Source organism: Xenopus laevis, chromosome 7L, assembly GCF_017654675.1.
Source record: "Xenopus laevis strain J_2021 chromosome 7L, Xenopus_laevis_v10.1, whole genome shotgun sequence".
Taxonomy (NCBI): Eukaryota; Metazoa; Chordata; class Amphibia; order Anura; family Pipidae; genus Xenopus; species Xenopus laevis.
In genome coordinates, this window is record NC_054383.1 from 118,210,286 (window position 1) to 118,227,767 (window position 17,482).

Below are 17,482 nucleotides of genomic sequence, written 5' to 3' on the forward strand. Positions count from 1 at the left end.
TTCCCCCTGCGTGGGGAAACTTCTGCAGCCGCTGGAAAATAAACGCGGGCAGGAAGCCCTTAAACTGATCCTGGTGTGTGAAGTCGCCTCTTTTGCAGCCTACCAGCGAGTGAACCCCCACAGTATATATACATATATATATATATATTTATGTGTGTGTGTGTGGGGACTCACTCTTTAGGTAGTAGCAGCAGCAACTCCTTTCACACAGATACGATTGCTGTCAGGGGCAGAACATCGGCTGATCTTTTCTTTTACTACTTTATTTGATCTGAATGGTTAGTGGCAGGTCAGGAGATGGGGAAGTCCAATCGAACGTTGATTCGTACAATCAGATCTTTGCGTCTGTGGCCAGCTTGTTTGTAATGTCATTTTCTCTTGTGCGTGTGATCCAATACAATGCTGTTTGTGTGATCTAAAATTTAGATGCAGGAAATCTCATCCTATATCCTGCTTTTATCTGTTTATCTGAACATAGCTTTGTACAGGTGTGTGTGTATGTTGGGGGGGGGTTACATTCAAGGGCTGTAATTCTGTTTTTCTTTACTATATATCTTATGCTGTCTAGGTGCTTAAAAGAGAAAAGAGACTATTACATGAACAGCTGTTACAGCCAAACAAAGACAACGTGCTCCTGTAAGTAACCCCCATGGAGACATCAGTAGTAGATAATTTATATGAACTACCGTATATTAGAACGTATGAAGCATATGCCCAGCTTGTAAAATATGCAGTATTGTATTGCTGGCCCTTTAGGGCTCTTACACACGGCCGTTCCGACCTGCGCTCCCCTGCGTTCCGTTTTTTGGCGTTCAGCCGCAGGGGAGCGCAGGAATAGACGCAAGTCATGATTTGAAATGGGGCTGTACTCACTCAGGCGCGTGTAGGCGCCGAACTCAGGAAAAATGCAGCATGTTGCGTCTGAACCTGCGTTCGGCGCCTACACGCGCCTGAGTGAGTACAGCCCCATTTCAAATCATGACTTGCGTCTATTCCTGCGCTCCCCTGCAGCTGAACGCCAAAAAACGGAACGCAGGGAAGCGCAGGTCGGAACGGCCGTGTGTAAGAGCCCTTAAAGTAGCATCTATTACAGGTTTGTTTTAATTATATAATTAGGCTGAACAAATTTTTAACGCAGCCTGTATTTACTGGACTATTTTTAACATTGTTATATAATGCCAGTGAAATCTACCAGGCTTGAATAGGAATTCAAATGCATTGCTTTATAGCTCAGCGATAAAAGACATTTTAGACTACAGTAGAATTGCACACGCACATGTATATAGATATGTATAGTGTTCGTGAGTGTTGTGCTTGCAAGCTTGGGATGAGGGGTCATTACTTATGTGCAAAGTGCAAAACACAGTGATGATTTGCCTAGTTTTCTTTGCACTTTGCTCCCTTGCACTGCTTGCATCAGAATTAATGCCTGGGTTTGCATCCCTGTATTCATGAGAGGGAGGCACATAGGTTTAATTCAAACAAGTTAGGATGAGCACCTTGTAGTGGGCAGTGTCGGACTGGCACAGCAGGGGCCCACCCAAAAGCCTTAGATTAGGGACCCATCAAAAAAACCTTAAACCAGGAACCCACTCTCAGTACTGTTATTTTTCCTCTCCTCACTCGACCTCTATTGGCATAGTTTCTTTTCATTACATACTATAATATGTTATTCCATCGATTTAGCCTCTTTGTTCTCATAGAAATAGGGAATGGCCTTGAAATAGGCCAAACGTCTAGCAGCATGAGAGCCAACTGACACCTGGGCCCACCGGGAGTTTTCCTGGTATCCCTGTGGGCCAGTCCGACACTGGTAGTGGGGCCTTGTGCTTACTGCCTGCCGTATGGCAGTTAGTGAAGGCAGGGCTGCCTTATGTCCTCCAATGCTTCACTCTGCACCTTGCACTGGATTTTATATCCTCAACGAGGTGCAAAGTGCAGCAGAGAGCCACCCCTATCATGTGCCTTGCGCACATCTTACAGTAGAATCCCAGTTGCTTGGCATCATTTTTATTTTCAAAATATATAGAAATATCTAGGCGTCACGCAGTTCACTTCCTCAGCCGGTCCAGATTCCGTTCTCCCTTGGATATAACAGCCACACCAAATTAAGAGATGAACCAGCACTACACAGCTTGAGGATAGACAATACAAAATAATAAAATAGCCTGATATAGTGTACTGCTCTTTTTCTTTTACCTTTTGGGTTTATATACCCTTTACCAATCCTTTTAAAACAGTGACACCTTCTACAGTGGTTGCCGGTGTTCTGACCACGGTACACAGTCCCAGATGCATTCCGATGATGTCACAGCCTGATGCGTTTTGAGAAAGTCAGAAGACGAAACGAGCCAGGCTGGGACATCATCAGAGTGCGTCTGGGACTGTGTACCGTGGTCAGAACACCGGCAACCATTGTTGACTGACTTTGGCGAGTCTAGAACATTGGCACTGTGATGACTTTCATTATGCAATTTTAAGCTGGTTAACACGTGAGTGTAATATTTAACGAATAATCAGTAAATTAAAGGGTTTTTGTAAGACGCGCCGGGAGATTTCCTCTAGGGATAATGGACGCCAGCGTCACGTCGCTGGCGTCTGATGCTGAGCGTCACGACGCTCACGTCATGGCGTAAGTTTTGGGCACTGGATTCAAACTTTGGCGCCAAATCCTCTTTACGAAGCCCTAACGCCATTTTTAAAGTGCCCAAGCTAGGCTTCAGTTTATCTGTTCCTGCTCAAACGTTATTCTATTTTTGACTTCCTGGTTTTGACCTTTTGCCTGATATTTCGACTACGACTTCTGCCGCCTGCCTTGAATTCTTTGCCTGATTCAGACTACGTTTTCTCTTGATCCGTGCCGGTACCTCCTTTTTGTCTTTTGGCTACGCACTTCCTTGTTGGCTTCCGCAGCAGAAAGCACAGGGTCCCAAAAGGACGTCGGTGAACACCGGAACCCACCTGTGCATCCAAAGGTACTGTTCACCTCACAAGGTTCCTATTAACGAGATCGTTACAGCTTTACACTATTTTAAGTATATATTTTAGAACTAATTGTGGCTGAACATTGGAGAAAGAAAAATATATCAAGGCTTGCAGAATTTTAAATGTTTATGAGTAGCCAATCTCAAACCCTAGAAGGTGTCACTGTTTTAAAAAGATTGGTAAAGGGTATATACCGTATACCCAAAAGGTGAAAGAAAAAGAGCACTTTCCCCAACTGTGAATCACATAAAGGTGTCCAATAGAGCCTGGAATACAAAACTATATTAGGCTATTTTATTATTTTTGTATTGTCTATCCTCATAGATGGTTCATCTCTTAATTTGATCCTCTTTCTTTTGTTCATTGGTTTCTCTTGAGCTATAGACACTGAGTTTTTCAAATTAGCTTCTTGTCTTTCAAAGGATTCTAAACTTTAACCTTTAAAACATCTATCCTCAAGCTTTATAGTTCTGTGTTGAGTATTTAACTCATCTACATTTTAGTTACATCAGATCAGTCTTCTAATTTCCATATCATCTGATTTAAGGCAAACACCTACGCTGCTGTGCTGCAGAGCTAATTACAGGCATAGACTGGATTATTTTGTTAGGATAATAAAAGAATCTGTTAGTGATTATGGAAAGAGATGGACCTCTGGACCACAGAGCAGTTATATATTACATAACATAACCATATGTTTTACATTGTATTCTATTGTTTTTCATACTTCAGTCACTCTGTTTTGAGGATCACTATCTTGCAGAGGTGCTGTTTAATTCCTGCTATGCTTATAGTCTGTTCTTGTGTGTTCTTAGGGATCACAGTGTTTGAGTGAAACAAGCACCTCTTCCAGTACAGTCAGTACATATGGAGCTGGAGATGATGCAAGAGGTAACATACTATACAATAAAATCACTTTTCATTCAACCTCTTTCAGTGTCACCACTGTAAATGTTACTCTCTGCAAATCTGGCACTTTAACACACATTGGTGGCTTTTCAGGGCAAAACAATGGTACTCTTCATTTGCACTAGAACCCCCATCAGTTTTAAGGTGTCCTGAGGTCAGAGCTTTTTATGGAACACGTGCACTGCATCTGATCTCCATATATGGCACATCAATGTATTGTACCCCCTAAAAACTATCGATAGGGACAGTATAATGAATAAGAGAAACGGGGTCTCCCCATTTGAAAGCAGAAAATGACTCTAGGAAATGCTTTCTGCATAATTCTGAAAACGACTAAAGGGGAAGTTCATCTTTATATAAAGTTTTAAACATCCAAGCGCTGAACACAGGAGGAACGCATCAAGTTGTCCTCCAACTGTGTTCTTAGTAAGTTAGGTTCAAAAAGACACACACCCATCAAGTTGAACCTTTTAAGTATTTAGAAGCCTCTACAATTTGCCTCAGAGGGGGAAAAATCCTTCCTGACTCCAAGATGTTCCTGGATCAACTTGTACTATGAGCTATCTCCCATAACCTTGTATTCCCTCACTTGCTAAAATGCCATCCAACCCCTTCTTAAAGCTATCTAATGTATCAGCCTGTACCACTGATTCAGGGAGAGAATTCCACATCTTCACAGCTCTCACTGTAAAAAACCCCTTCCGAATATTTAGGTGGAACCTCTTTTCTTCTAATCAGAATGGGTGACCTCGTGTCAGCTGGAAAGACCTACTGGTAAATAAATCATTAGAGAGATTATTATATGATCCCCTTATATATTTATACATAGTTATCATATCACCCCTTAAACGCCTCTTCTCCAGTGTGAACAACCCCAACTTGACTAGTCTTTCCAAATAGCTAAGATTTTCCATACCTTTTACCAGCTTAGTTGTCCTTCTCTGTACCCTCTCTAATACAATAATGTCCTGTTTGAGTGCTGGAGACAAAAACTGCATGGCATATTCTAGATGGGGCCTTACCAGTGCTCTATACAGTGGAAGAATAACCCCCTCCTGCTGTTTATCAATTTCCCTTTTAATACAGCTCAAGTATCATTAACAACCACTCTCTGTACCCGATCCTGTAGCCAGTTTCCATCAATATACAAACGACTTCATTAAGCCCAACAGACCTTAGTTTAGAAAGCAGTCGTCTGTGGGAAACTATATCAAAAACTAACAGTGTATTTGTTTTTTTCCCACCAAACATTAAATGATATTACATTATGATCCCTATTACCCAGGGGTTCAATGACTTGCACATTCACTATACGTTCTGGGTCATTAGAGATCACTAGATCCAGTGTAGCATGGTTTCTGGTTGGCTCTTCAACAACTTGTGCCATAAAATTCTCATGCAACAAGTTTATAAACTTGTTCCCATTAACTGACCTGGCTGTTGCTCCAGTCAATATTTGGGTAATTAAAATGTCCCATTATCATTACTTTACCTAAACTAGCAGCCTTTTCTATTTACATCAGGAGCTTAGCCTTCTCCTCTTCACTTACATTCATCACCTGCCTGAGCCTCACTGAGTACAGCCCAATCAGTAGGAGTGGGCTGTGTTTTTTACTGTATTCCCCAGCAGTGAAATGCATAAAAAAATCAACTATAGGGGGACACAGGATCAAACGCCCATGTGTAAGGGCCCTAAATATTTACAATGTAAAATGCAGGATGACCACAATGTGGCCTTTTAATTTGTAGAGCCATCTAGTTTGTGAGAAACACATTTAGGTTTTTTAAGTCTTGGTTCAGCTTCATTATGTCATCTTCTTTCTTTTATATCAACTCTTCATCTCTCGTCCTCCTACACAGCATCAATGCATGTACGTGCCACACTCAATTGCTATATAGATAGATATATATATATATATTATTCCTGGAAGCATGAGTGCACACTGGGATTTTTTGGTGTCTTGATAATGGTCCTAGAGGTGGACCGAAACGTTGACCAGTTTTAATGTAATTTAATAAATTTTTGATTTTTAACTAAAATCCCAGTGTGCACTCATGCTTCCAGGAATAATTATGCTTTTTGATATATGAGTGGCACCTGGGTGCCTTGCTGATTCCAGTGGAGTGCGGACTACCAAGGATCTTTTATATATATATCTATATATATATCTATATATATATCTATATATATATATATATATATATATATATAGATATATAGATATAGATATATAGTCCATAGAAGAAGCACTCACAGGTCTTATGGCAAAAATAGAGAGTCTTTAATCTTTTAATCTTTGAAAAAGGCTGGTGTTCCAGCCGAAACTTTAGTTTTGTGTGCTTTTATTAAAGACTCCGTATTTTTTGCCATAAGACCTGTGAGTGCTTCTTCTATGGACTATGTGGATACTGATATTTGATGGTTGCACCCAGGCATACGTTTTTTTTTTGTGAATGACGGCACCCACTAACAAGATATATATATATATATATATATATATATATATACAAATTATATATACCTAGTAATGAATGATAAATAGCAATGAAGCTTCTGTTCAGGTTATCCAAATTACAGGAAGACAACCTATAGAGTTCATTTAAATCAAATAATTCACATTAAAAATTAATTCACAATTCACATAAAAAACGATTTCCTTTTTCTCTGTAATAATAAAACAGTAGCTTCTACTTGAGTCTAACTAAGGTATAATGAATCCTTATTGGAGACAAAACAATCTTATTGGGTTTATTTTTTTACATGATTTTTTTGTAGACTTAAAGTATGGTGATTATGGAAAGATGTGTTATCCGGAAAGGCCCAGGTTCCTGAGCCGATAATGGAAGTCAGTGTTGGCCACTCTGCCTTTTAAACCACACCCACTGTAAACCACACCCATATTATTATAACTTTTAAGATCATATCCACATTAACGGCGGTAGCACTACAAAAAACCAAATGGTTGGTGCTCACTGCAGGGAAATCCCTCATCACTCATATGTGAAAAATTGAAGTCATGTTAAAACATACCCTTAAATCCATATTCCTCATCCTCCCCTGTGGATAATACAACAACCCCCCAACACATGATTAAACACCTTAGGGGCCCTTAACAACAATTTCCAAATACTAACAAACCCCAAGAACAAATCCCTAACAGGTTTATATTCCACAGGTAGCGTAGGGCAAGCAAAGAATGGCACACACAAGCAGCACTGGGCAAACAGAGAATGGCACACACAAGCAGCACTGAGTAAGCAGAGAATGGCACACACAAGCAGCACTGGGCAAGCAGAGAATGGCACACACAAGCAGCACTGGGCAAGCAGAGAATGGCACACACAGGGAGGGAAGGCAGAACGCAGGCCGCCAGTTGGAGAGTCATGTTCTAGAGGATGGAACTAAAAAAATAATGGAATGGAAGTCTGGGAGTATGTGGTTTGAAAACCTCAACAGGTTTTAAGTGGTGTATTTCCAGGGTCGAGGTATAATAAATCTAGAATATATTCAAGTTTATTTTTAAAAAAACTCGATCAATTCACATTTATTTTAACCCAAAAAATACAACTCGAATACTTGAATTTTCTGGGAAAAAAACACAAACCTTAATATATCTGCCTCTTACTGCCCAAAATAAGTAGAACTGCAAGCAAAATCAGATAACCCTTCTTTGATGGCATTCTAGTAGAGAAGAGCCAGCAGGTTAGGCATACTTAAATGTATGCCTACTACTTAAATGTTAGGCACCCCCAAGTGATTGTATTGACTTACCTGAAACCCCGGGCCGGTGCTCCAATCAGCAGAAAACTGCACCGGCCTGGTGTTATACCACTGAGCACCACAAAGCGCTTCTCTTCTGGCTTCTTCTTTCTTCACATTTCCCGGGGCAGAGGCATGCGCATGAAATAGCTGACTTTTTAGTTAAAGTTTGGCTTTTGACTCATGCGCAGCTGTGAAAAGCAAGAAGAAGCCGGAAGAGGAGCGTTCCATGGTGCTCACTGGTATAACCCCAGACTGGTGCAGTTTTCTGCTGATAGGAGCACCGGCCTGGGGTTTCAGGTAACATTTGGCACCCCCAAGTGTTAAATGACTTTCCTTCTCCTTTAAGAACAGTATATGGATCAAGGAACATTCATATTTTGCTCATCGGACCAGGACATTCAGCACATCTCTGGCATGCAGGAGTCCCAGCTATTGTGCAAGGCCACTGATTTGGTACTTTGTTTGAAACGTGTCAGAAGTTTTGTATATTGCATAAATTGAATTTCATTCTCTGGTTGACTTTTCACCTGTGTCTTTTACTCTCAGCTCCTAGTTAGTTCCAGACTTCCCTAGGGTTTCTCCAGAAAAGTTCTGGGGGGTGTTGTGTCTTTTAAGATTCACTCTTCCTTCAGAATGGATTTTCGGGGCTCTGTTGGTGAATTTAAGCTCCGACTGCTGGGCCATTACAGTCTTAATAGAGATGCACCGAATTTGGTCCAGGATTCAGTCTTTTTCAACAGGATTCGGCAGAATCCTTGTGCATGGATTAGGATTTGGATATGCAAATTAGGACGGGAACGAAATCATGTGATTTTTTTGTCACAAAACAAGGAAATAAAAACATTTTTTTCCACTTTCCGTTTGGTATTCGGCCAAATCTTTCATAAAAGATTCGGGGATTCGGCCGCATCCCAAATAGTGTATTGGGTGCATTCCTAAGTCTTAGTGGAATGGATCAAACCCTGCTTTATGGAACAGTAATGTCTGTATATATAACACTGGCAGTGACATTTGTACTCACTAGAATTCCTATTGCTGTAATCCCCACTTTTTAATTCCTTTGCTCTTCATTATTAGCTTTATTGCAAATCTCATGTTGATCTGAAGTAGGCAAGAATAGGTTCAAGTCCCATAGACTGGACTTTATCTGTATTCTGATTGTTACAGCAGAAGAAAAGTGTGAAGACTGAGCTCCTAAGCCCTATATGTGGGATATCACAGGCCACAGGCGGGTCCCATATGCTCTGCCCCATACAGGACACTGACATGACATCTGATGATGCCTGGGCTGTAACTGAGTTATTGGTGAGTGCATATTAATATGAAGCTCTGTGCATCCTGATTCACAAACCCAAAAGCTAGCAATTGCTTACCATAATTATAGACAAACAAAAAAGATGTATGGACAGCAGCCAATCTTCCAATAAAAATATGACCTTTATTTGCTTATTTATTTTATTGGAAGACTGGCTGCTGTCCATACGTCTTTTTTTGTTTGTACATCAAGTTTGGGAACGCTTAGGAAATTGCCGCCTCTTCCAATTAGTTATAGTGAGGGTTTGAGCGGCTTATACAATTTCCCTCTGTCAAAATGATAGAGGCATTACTGCCATTTTTGTATTTGGTATCATAACTATGCGCCCCACATTCTGTAAGGATTATAATCATAAAGGGTCATTTACAAGCATAACTGTAGTGGGCAAGTCACCATGGTTTTTTTCCCACAATGCAGCGTTTTGCCCACAATTCCAGTGCTAATAATGTTGTGCTATAGGTTCAAATTTCAAATATAGGTATGGGATCCGTTATCCAGAAACCTGTTATCTAGAAAGCTCTGAATTACAGAAAGGGCATCTTACATAGAGTCCATTTTATCCAAATAATCAGCATACACCTGGAGGGCCATTTATCAAAGTCCGAATTTATCTCAATATTTCCTGAAAACTACTCCGACCAAATCTGCATGGGTTTTTTCTCCTTATTTATCAATAGTTTTCCGAAATTTTCTTTGCAGAAAAAAAAACCCTGAAAAAAATCATGAGAAAAACGAATTGGAAGAATTTTTCGGATTTTTGCCCAAAAGCCACATTTTTGGCATTTCTCCCATTGACTTATATGCAACCTCGGTAGTTCCGAGATGCCGGATTTTCAGATTCTTACTTTTTCCATCCTTGTGGTATAATAAATTCTGAAAAATTTGTTTTTTTTTTCCACTAAAAATTCAGATTTTATACTAAAAAAAAAACCACACATTTTTTGAATTCAGAGTTTAATAAATAACCCCCTGGTGATGTCACTGAAGGGAGTTAAATTACCTGCATTGACATCACCAGGGGGGAGGAGCATATAAGATTTTTTGGCTCGTACCCACATATTGTTGGCCCAAACTCAGGAGTTCCATAGGCTTCATCTGACCCATGAACGGCTTCTGCTTATTCCAGTATGTGGGCAAACTTCCAGCAGGCAAATAATTCAAAGTGAAGAGAGTTTATTGTGTCCACAGCCTTACGCGTTTCGTGTCATAAACACTTAATCACAGGCCTATGATTCACTTTGAACTATTTGCCTGGGGGAAGTTTGCCGTCATTGATTGCCTGCTCCAAATGGTTTTTCTGTTTGTTGGCTCCCCATGCTGAGGGCTCAGGGCGGTGCAGCTTTTCGTGGTGAGTTATCACTCTATACTTGGAGACCTTAATATCTCAGATACATCATTATTCCAGTATGTACCAGGATATAACAGGGAAATTGTATTACATTACTGGATAACATGGCACATTGGGTTTTGCAAAAACCAAACACGGTTTATTCCGACAACACAACTCCTTTAAATAACCCGTCACAGGAAAGGTGGCGCTTTGCTGTTATTTACAATGTATTAATAGTCTAATAGTCTCCCTTTCTTTCCCACCATTTCCGAGCTTCATCGTGTATAATTTGCACAGAATAATAAGTGATCCGTTTCCGTCTCGTGCGTGTAATAGATGTCACGTCAGTCTCAGGATCAGAAGCCGTGTAAAAGATCGGGCACTTTCAGAAGCTTAAATAGCAGCGCTCCACCTCCATACGATTTGTAATACACGCGTCTTAGAATAGATCCGTGGAAGTATTAGGAAAGTATTAAAGTGACACTGATTCATGCCTGTGCGTGACTTTCACTTATATAAATACCTGTTTTATGTTCCATTGCAGCTCATTCAGCTTAAACAGGGCACCGAGGCTCTTATTATGTCTGTTCATGAAATGGCTTCATCTGATCATTCGGTCTCGTATGTAAGTATTAGTTGGCAAAGCAGTCAGACATATCCCTAAACTGCCCCCAGGCCAGCAGTGCTTACTCCTCTGGTCTCTTAAAGGGGTTGTTCACCTTTGAATTAACTTTAAAGGGATCCTGTCATCGGAAAACATGTTTTTTTCAAAACTCATCAGTTAATAGTGCTACTCCAGCAGAATTCTGCACTGAAATCCATTTCTCACAATCTCTAACAGATTTTTTTATATTCAATTTTGAAATTTGACATGGGGCTAGACATATTGTCAATTTCCCAGCTGCCCCCGGTCATGTGACTTGTGCCTGCACTTTAGGAGAGAAATGCTTTCTGGCAGGCTGCTGTTTTTCCTTCTCAATGTAACTGAATGTGTCTCAGTGAGACATGCGTTTTTACTATTTAGTGTTGTTCTTAGATGTACCAGGAGCTGTTATCTCGTGTTACCGAGCTGCTATCTGGTTACCTTCCCATTGTTCTTTTGTTTGGCTGCTGGGGGGGAAAAGGGAGGGGGGTGATATCACTCCAACTTGCAGTACAGCAGTAAAGAGTGATTGAAGTTTATCAGAGCACAAGTCACATGACTTGGGACAGCTGGGAAATTGACAATATGTCAATGGATTTCAGTGCAGAATTCTACTGGAGCAGCACTATTAACTGATTCATTTTGAAAAAATTTTTTTTTCCCATGACAGTATCCCTTTAAGTACGATGTAGAGAGGGATATTCTGAGACAATTTGCAATTGGTTTTCATTTTTTATTATTTGTGTTTTTTGAGCTATTTGAGCTTTTTATTCAGCAGCTCTCCAGTTTGCAGTTTCAGCAATCTACTTGCTAGGGTCCAAATTCCCCTAGCAACAATGCATTGATTTGAATAAGAGACTGTGATATGAATAGGAAAGGGCCTCAGTAGAAAGATAAGTAATAATAAAGCAGCAATAACAATACATTCGTAGCCTTACAGAGCATTTGTTTCTAGATGGGGTCGATGACCCCCATTTGAAAGCGGGAAAGAGTCAGAAGAAGAAGAAGGCATATAATTAAAAAACTAAACACAATAAATAATGAAGACCAATTGAAAAGTTGCTTAGAATTGACCATTCTATGACATGTTCAAAGTTATTTAAAGGTGAACCACCCCTCTAAGCAATGCTGGTGAGACAGGAGCCACGAGCAGTCACACTGGACTTGTTGTGTCCATTCTGTAGGCTGGAGTACAAATATGAACATCATGTGGCTGTTCCCCCAGTAGGTCTGTTGCACTTTGTTACTTAAAGGGGTTGTTCACCTTTGGGTTACCTATCAGTATGACGTAGAGAGTGATAATATTCTGAGACAATTTGCAATTGGGTTTAATTTTTAATTATTTGTAGTTTTTGCGTTATTTAGCTTTTTATTCAGCAGCTCTCCAGTTTGCAATTTCAACAGACATGTTGCTAGACTGGAATAGGAATAGGAGAGGGACAGAATAGAAAGATGAGTAATAAATAGTAGTAATAACAATAAATTGGTAGCCTTACAGAGCATTTGTTTTTATATGGAGTCAGTGACCACCGTTGAAATGTAGAAAGAGTCATAACAAAAAGGCAAACAAAAAAATAAATAATGAAGACCAATTGAAAAGCTGCATAGAATTGGCCATTCTATAACATACTAAAAGTTAACTTAAAGGTGAACCATTCCTTTAAGCTGGACTGAGCAGACAGATACCATATGAGTGGCCATTCACGTACCTGCCTACCGTCCATTGTCCATTCGTTTTGGCCAACACCCGAAATAATTCAAATTTGGGAAGTAAAGAACTCACTTCATTACCTGCCATACACACAGTTGGATAGTACGATTAAACTGCTGGACCAAATCATGTGAAACTGTATCTGCCCATGTATTTTAACTCCTGTCTTTAACTAAATGTTCCTTTACCACTGTCACTATGTGACTGGAGGCAGCTGGGAAACTGACAATATGTCTAGCTTCAAAATTGAATATAAAAAAATCTGTTTGCTCTTTTGAGAAATGGATTTCAGTGCAGAATTCTGCTGGGGCAGCACTATTAACTGATGTGTTTTGAAAAAAATATGTTTTCCCATGACAGTATCCCTTTAAGCAACAGACAGTTTACATCATATTAAGTGACATATTAAAGAATCTTGTCAAACTGGAATATATATTTAACTAAATATTGCCCTTTTACATCTCTTGCCTTGAGCCACCATTTTGTGATGGTCTGTGTGCTGCCTCAGAGATCACCTGACCAGAAATACTACAACTCTAACTGTAACAGGAAGAAGTGTGGAAGCAAAAGACACAACTCTGTCTGTTAATTGGCTCATGTGACCTAACATGTATGGTTTGTATGTGGCACAGTGAATCCTACGATCCCAGGGGGCGGCCCTTATTTTTTAAAATGGCAATTTTCTATTTATGATTACCCAATGGCACATACTACTAGAAGAGTATATTATTATGAAAATGGTTTATTTACATGAAGCAGGATTTTACATATGAGCTGTTTTATGTAATATCTTTTTATAGAGACCTACATTGTTTGGGGGGGTATAGTTTTCCTTTAAGTTAACATTTAGTATGTAATAGAATGGCCAATTCTAAGCAACTTTTTTTTTTTTTTATATAGTTTTTTTATTATTTGCCTTCTTCTGACTCTTTCCAGATCACTGGCCCCATCTAAAAAACAAATGCTCTGCAAGGCTACACATTTATTGTATTGCTATTTTTTATTACTCATTTTTCTATTCAGGTCTCTCTCCTATTCATATTCCAGTCTCTTATTCAAATCAATTCATGGTGGCTTGGGTAATTTAGACCCTAGTAACCAGATTGCTGAAATAACGCAAAAACCACAAATAATAAAAAATGAAAACCAATAGCAAATTGTCTCAGAATTTCACTCTCTACATCAGGGGTCCCCAACCTTTTTTACCCGTGAGCCACATTAAAAAAAAAAAGAGAGTTGGGGAGCAACACAGGTATACAAAAAATTCCTGGGGTGCCAAATAAGGGCTGTGATTGGCTATTTGGTGGCCCCTTTGTGGATTGTCAGCCTACATTGAGGCTCTGTTTGGCAGTTCACCTGGTTTTTATACAACCAAAACTTGCCTCCAAGCCAGGAATTCCAAACTAGGCACCTGCTTTGAGGCCACTGGGAGCAACATCCAAGGCGTTGGAGAGCAACATGTTGCTCGCGAGCTACTGGTTGGGGATCCCTGCTCTACATCATACTAAAGGGTAACTCAAAGGGGAACAACCCCTTTAAGGGGGCTCAGGAAGGCTAAACTGATGTCGGAGTAGGATCTTCCTGCCAGTGAGGTATTATTCCATATATCTATGTTTTAATGTTATATTTTTTTCTTTCTTGTCTGTAATGGCACATTCTTACCCTGAAATCTTAGCTGTATGAGCAGAGCGGCCACTTCCTGCAGGAACTCTACTACCTGCTTGAGCTCAAGAAGATTTGGGAAAGGCAGTCGGGCAGGTTAAGCGGAGCCCTGCAGCTGTACACAGGGAAGGAGACCAAGAAACTAGACACATATGACTTCCCCGCTACCAAATGGTATATCCTTCTAATATGTTTCATTTGAGGGTCTGCTGCCCAGAGGACAACCTCTCCTGATGGTTTTGGTGTGAGGAAAATGACATGTCCTCCTATTTTGACTTGAGCTCATTCAGTCGGGGTTATGTAGAAAAGATCTGCACTTCCAGATACAGGTATTGGATCCATTATCCAGAAAGTTCCAAATTACAGGAAGGCCATCTCCCATAGGCTCCATTTTAATCATATAATCCAATGTTTTAAATGTTATTTCCTTTTTCTCTGTAATAATAAAACAGCAGCTTGTACTTGATCCCAACTAAGGTATAATTAATCCTTATTAGAGGCAAAAACAACCTTATTGGGTTTATTTAATGTTTACATGATTTTTTTAGTAACCATTCCAGAAAGACCCCTTATCTTTATGTGTATATATATATATATATATATATATATATATATATATATATATATATATATATATATATATATATATATGGTCCCAATCTGCATCCGGCCTGGCCCGCTATTGCCCCCCTATTTATAGACCTGCGCCCGCCCCGCAGTGATGTCACAAAAGAGGCGGGGCAGGCTCGAGTCAATAAATTTAGGCGCCGGAAGAGCTAGGTCGTGGGCGGAGAGAGCAGGAGAACAGCACGACCCGGACCCACTCGCGACCCGAAGATTTGGTGCAGGAGCCAGCCCGCTCATCACTAGTATATATATATATTGATAATGGTTCCATACCTGTATAAATATAAATTAATTGTTTTTTTACACAGACATACCTACTTCCGCTGATTGAAAAGAAACCATGATAGTCTGTCTCTGTGGCCCACCCCCATTAAAGGGGTTGTTCACCTTTGAGTTAACTTTTAGTATGATGTAGAGAGTGATATTCTGAGACAATTTGCAATTGGTTTTCATTTTTTATTATTTGTGGTTTTTGGGTTATTTAGCTTTTTATTCAGCAGCTCTCCAGTTTACAATTTACCCTAGCAACCATGCACTGATTTGAATAAGAGACTGGAATATGAATAGGAGAGACCCAAATAGAAAGAGTAGTAATAAAAAGTAGCAAAAACAATACATTTGTAACCTTACAGAGCATTTGCTTTTTTGATGGGGTCAGTGACCCCACATTTGAAAGCTGGAGTCAGATGAAGATGGCAAATAATTCAAAAACGATAAAAAAGAAAAAAAATGAAGTCCAATTGAAAATGGGTGCTTCACCTTTAAGTTTATTTAGTATATTATAGAATGGCTAATTCTAAGCAACTTTTCGATTGGCCTTCATTATTTATTTTTTTATAGTTTTTACATTATTTGCCTTCTTCTGACTCTTTACAGCTTTCAAATGGGGGTTACTGACCCCATCTAAAAACAAATGCTCTGTAAGGCTAAAAATGTATTGTTATTGCTACTTTTTATTACTCATCTTTCTATTCAGGCCTCTCCTATAGATCTTCCAGTCTCTTATTCAAATCAATGCATGGTTGCTAAGGTAATTTGGACTCTAGCAACCAGAAGACTGAAACTGTTGAGCCACTGAATAAAAAGCTATAATAGATAACTCAAAAACTACAAATAATAAAAAACAATTGCAAATTGTCTCAGAATATCCCTCTCTACATCATATTAAAAAAAAGTGAACAACCACTTTAAAATAACTTGAATAAAGTGGATCAGGAAAAAAAACTAAAAAAATCAAGCAAAAACTTAAATCGTACGTTTTTTTCGGACTTTTCTCCAGAATCAGTCGATTTTTTTCAGGTTTTTGCATACATTTTTCAGATTATTGGGCTAAACTCGGCGCAGACCACAATATCTTCAAATTAGGATAGGGACATCTCCTATTGACTTATACATGACCTGGGCAGGTTTCAGATGGAGGATTTTTGGATTTGGGTGTTTGTTTGTTTTTTGCAGCATCGGTATAATCAATCTCAAAATTTTGAGTTTTTTTCCATTAAAAATGTGAGTTTTTGCCCCAAAAAAAGCACAATAACCCACTAATTGTCTGGCCTCTCCTCTTTAGGTTATGCACAGATACGTCACATACACTGACGGTGTCCCACATGCAGCTGCAGAACAAGAGCTCACTCTGGCCAACTGTCATCCTAATTGGCACTTTGATGTTTTGCCCGGCGTGGGCAGGGGAGCACATCTGGACTGTATTAAAGGGGCAGTTATGGGCTCATCTGGACTTGGATTATCAATCTCCTCCACCAGTATAAGGGCTAGTCCACACGGGGAGGTAGCGACGCGTTTGCGGCGACAAAGCGCCGCGACAGTCGCCGCGACCGGCGCAGTCGACAGTTTTGTATGGGCGCCTATGTAAAAACGCCTGTGCTAACCACACGAGGCGATGCGCTTTTCAACAGTCGCCTGAAAATGCCTCGCCAGGCTTTTTCAGGCGACTGTTGAAAAGCGCATCGCCTCGTGTGGTTAGCACAGGCGTTTTTACATAGGCGCCCATACAAAACTGTCGCCTGCGCCGGTCGCGGCGCTTTGTCGCCGCGACCGCAAACGCGTCGCTATCTCCCCGTGTGGACTAGCCCTAAAGAAGTCACAAACACACCAGCCAATGATAAAGAGGAGACATGGAGAGCACAGGCAGCATTTTATGTCTATAAGACAAGTCCTTTATATGTTATTTTCTCAGTGAGACAGTTTTCTTCCTCTTCTATTGTTCTTATCTTGTTGTAGTGTTTCTAGAAAGAGCCAGGACCCAGCTTCTGTGTATGAAAAACTACGTGAGATTTTATCTGATATCTCGGAGGCGTTTCACGGTAGTGGCTGACACAATAAAGAGACTGAGCCGGGGCAGTGGGGAGAGAGATAATTATTCCTAAGGGTGGGAAGCAGCACTTGGCCATGGTTTTTACAGCAGAAGATTGTGGGAGAGTGTGATAATAAAGAACATATATACACATACATGGCCGTGCTGCATCTTCTTCCAGTCGATCAAAGGGTCAGTGACCCTCTTGTGCAACACAAGTGCAATGAAC

The 17,482-nt window shown here is 40.1% G+C and overlaps 1 protein-coding gene and 1 long non-coding RNA gene across 2 annotated transcripts; both read left to right on the forward strand.

The window, feature by feature from the left end:
• Positions 1–311: 311 nt before the first annotated feature.
• LOC121395779 lies at positions 312–8,984 on the forward strand. Its single transcript, XR_005962675.1, has 3 exons — positions 312–636; positions 3,801–3,876; positions 8,825–8,984. It is a non-coding gene; the product is annotated as an uncharacterized LOC121395779 (long non-coding RNA).
• A 925-nt stretch (positions 8,985–9,909) lies between these two features.
• LOC108696750 lies at positions 9,910–16,712 on the forward strand. The gene is made up of 3 exons (XM_018226364.2): positions 9,910–10,927; positions 14,332–14,492; positions 16,510–16,712. Exons 1-3 carry the CDS (start codon positions 10,793–10,795, stop codon positions 16,706–16,708), a joined length of 495 nt encoding a protein of 164 aa, XP_018081853.2. The 5' UTR covers positions 9,910–10,792; the 3' UTR covers positions 16,709–16,712.
• Positions 16,713–17,482: the final 770 nt, after the last annotated feature.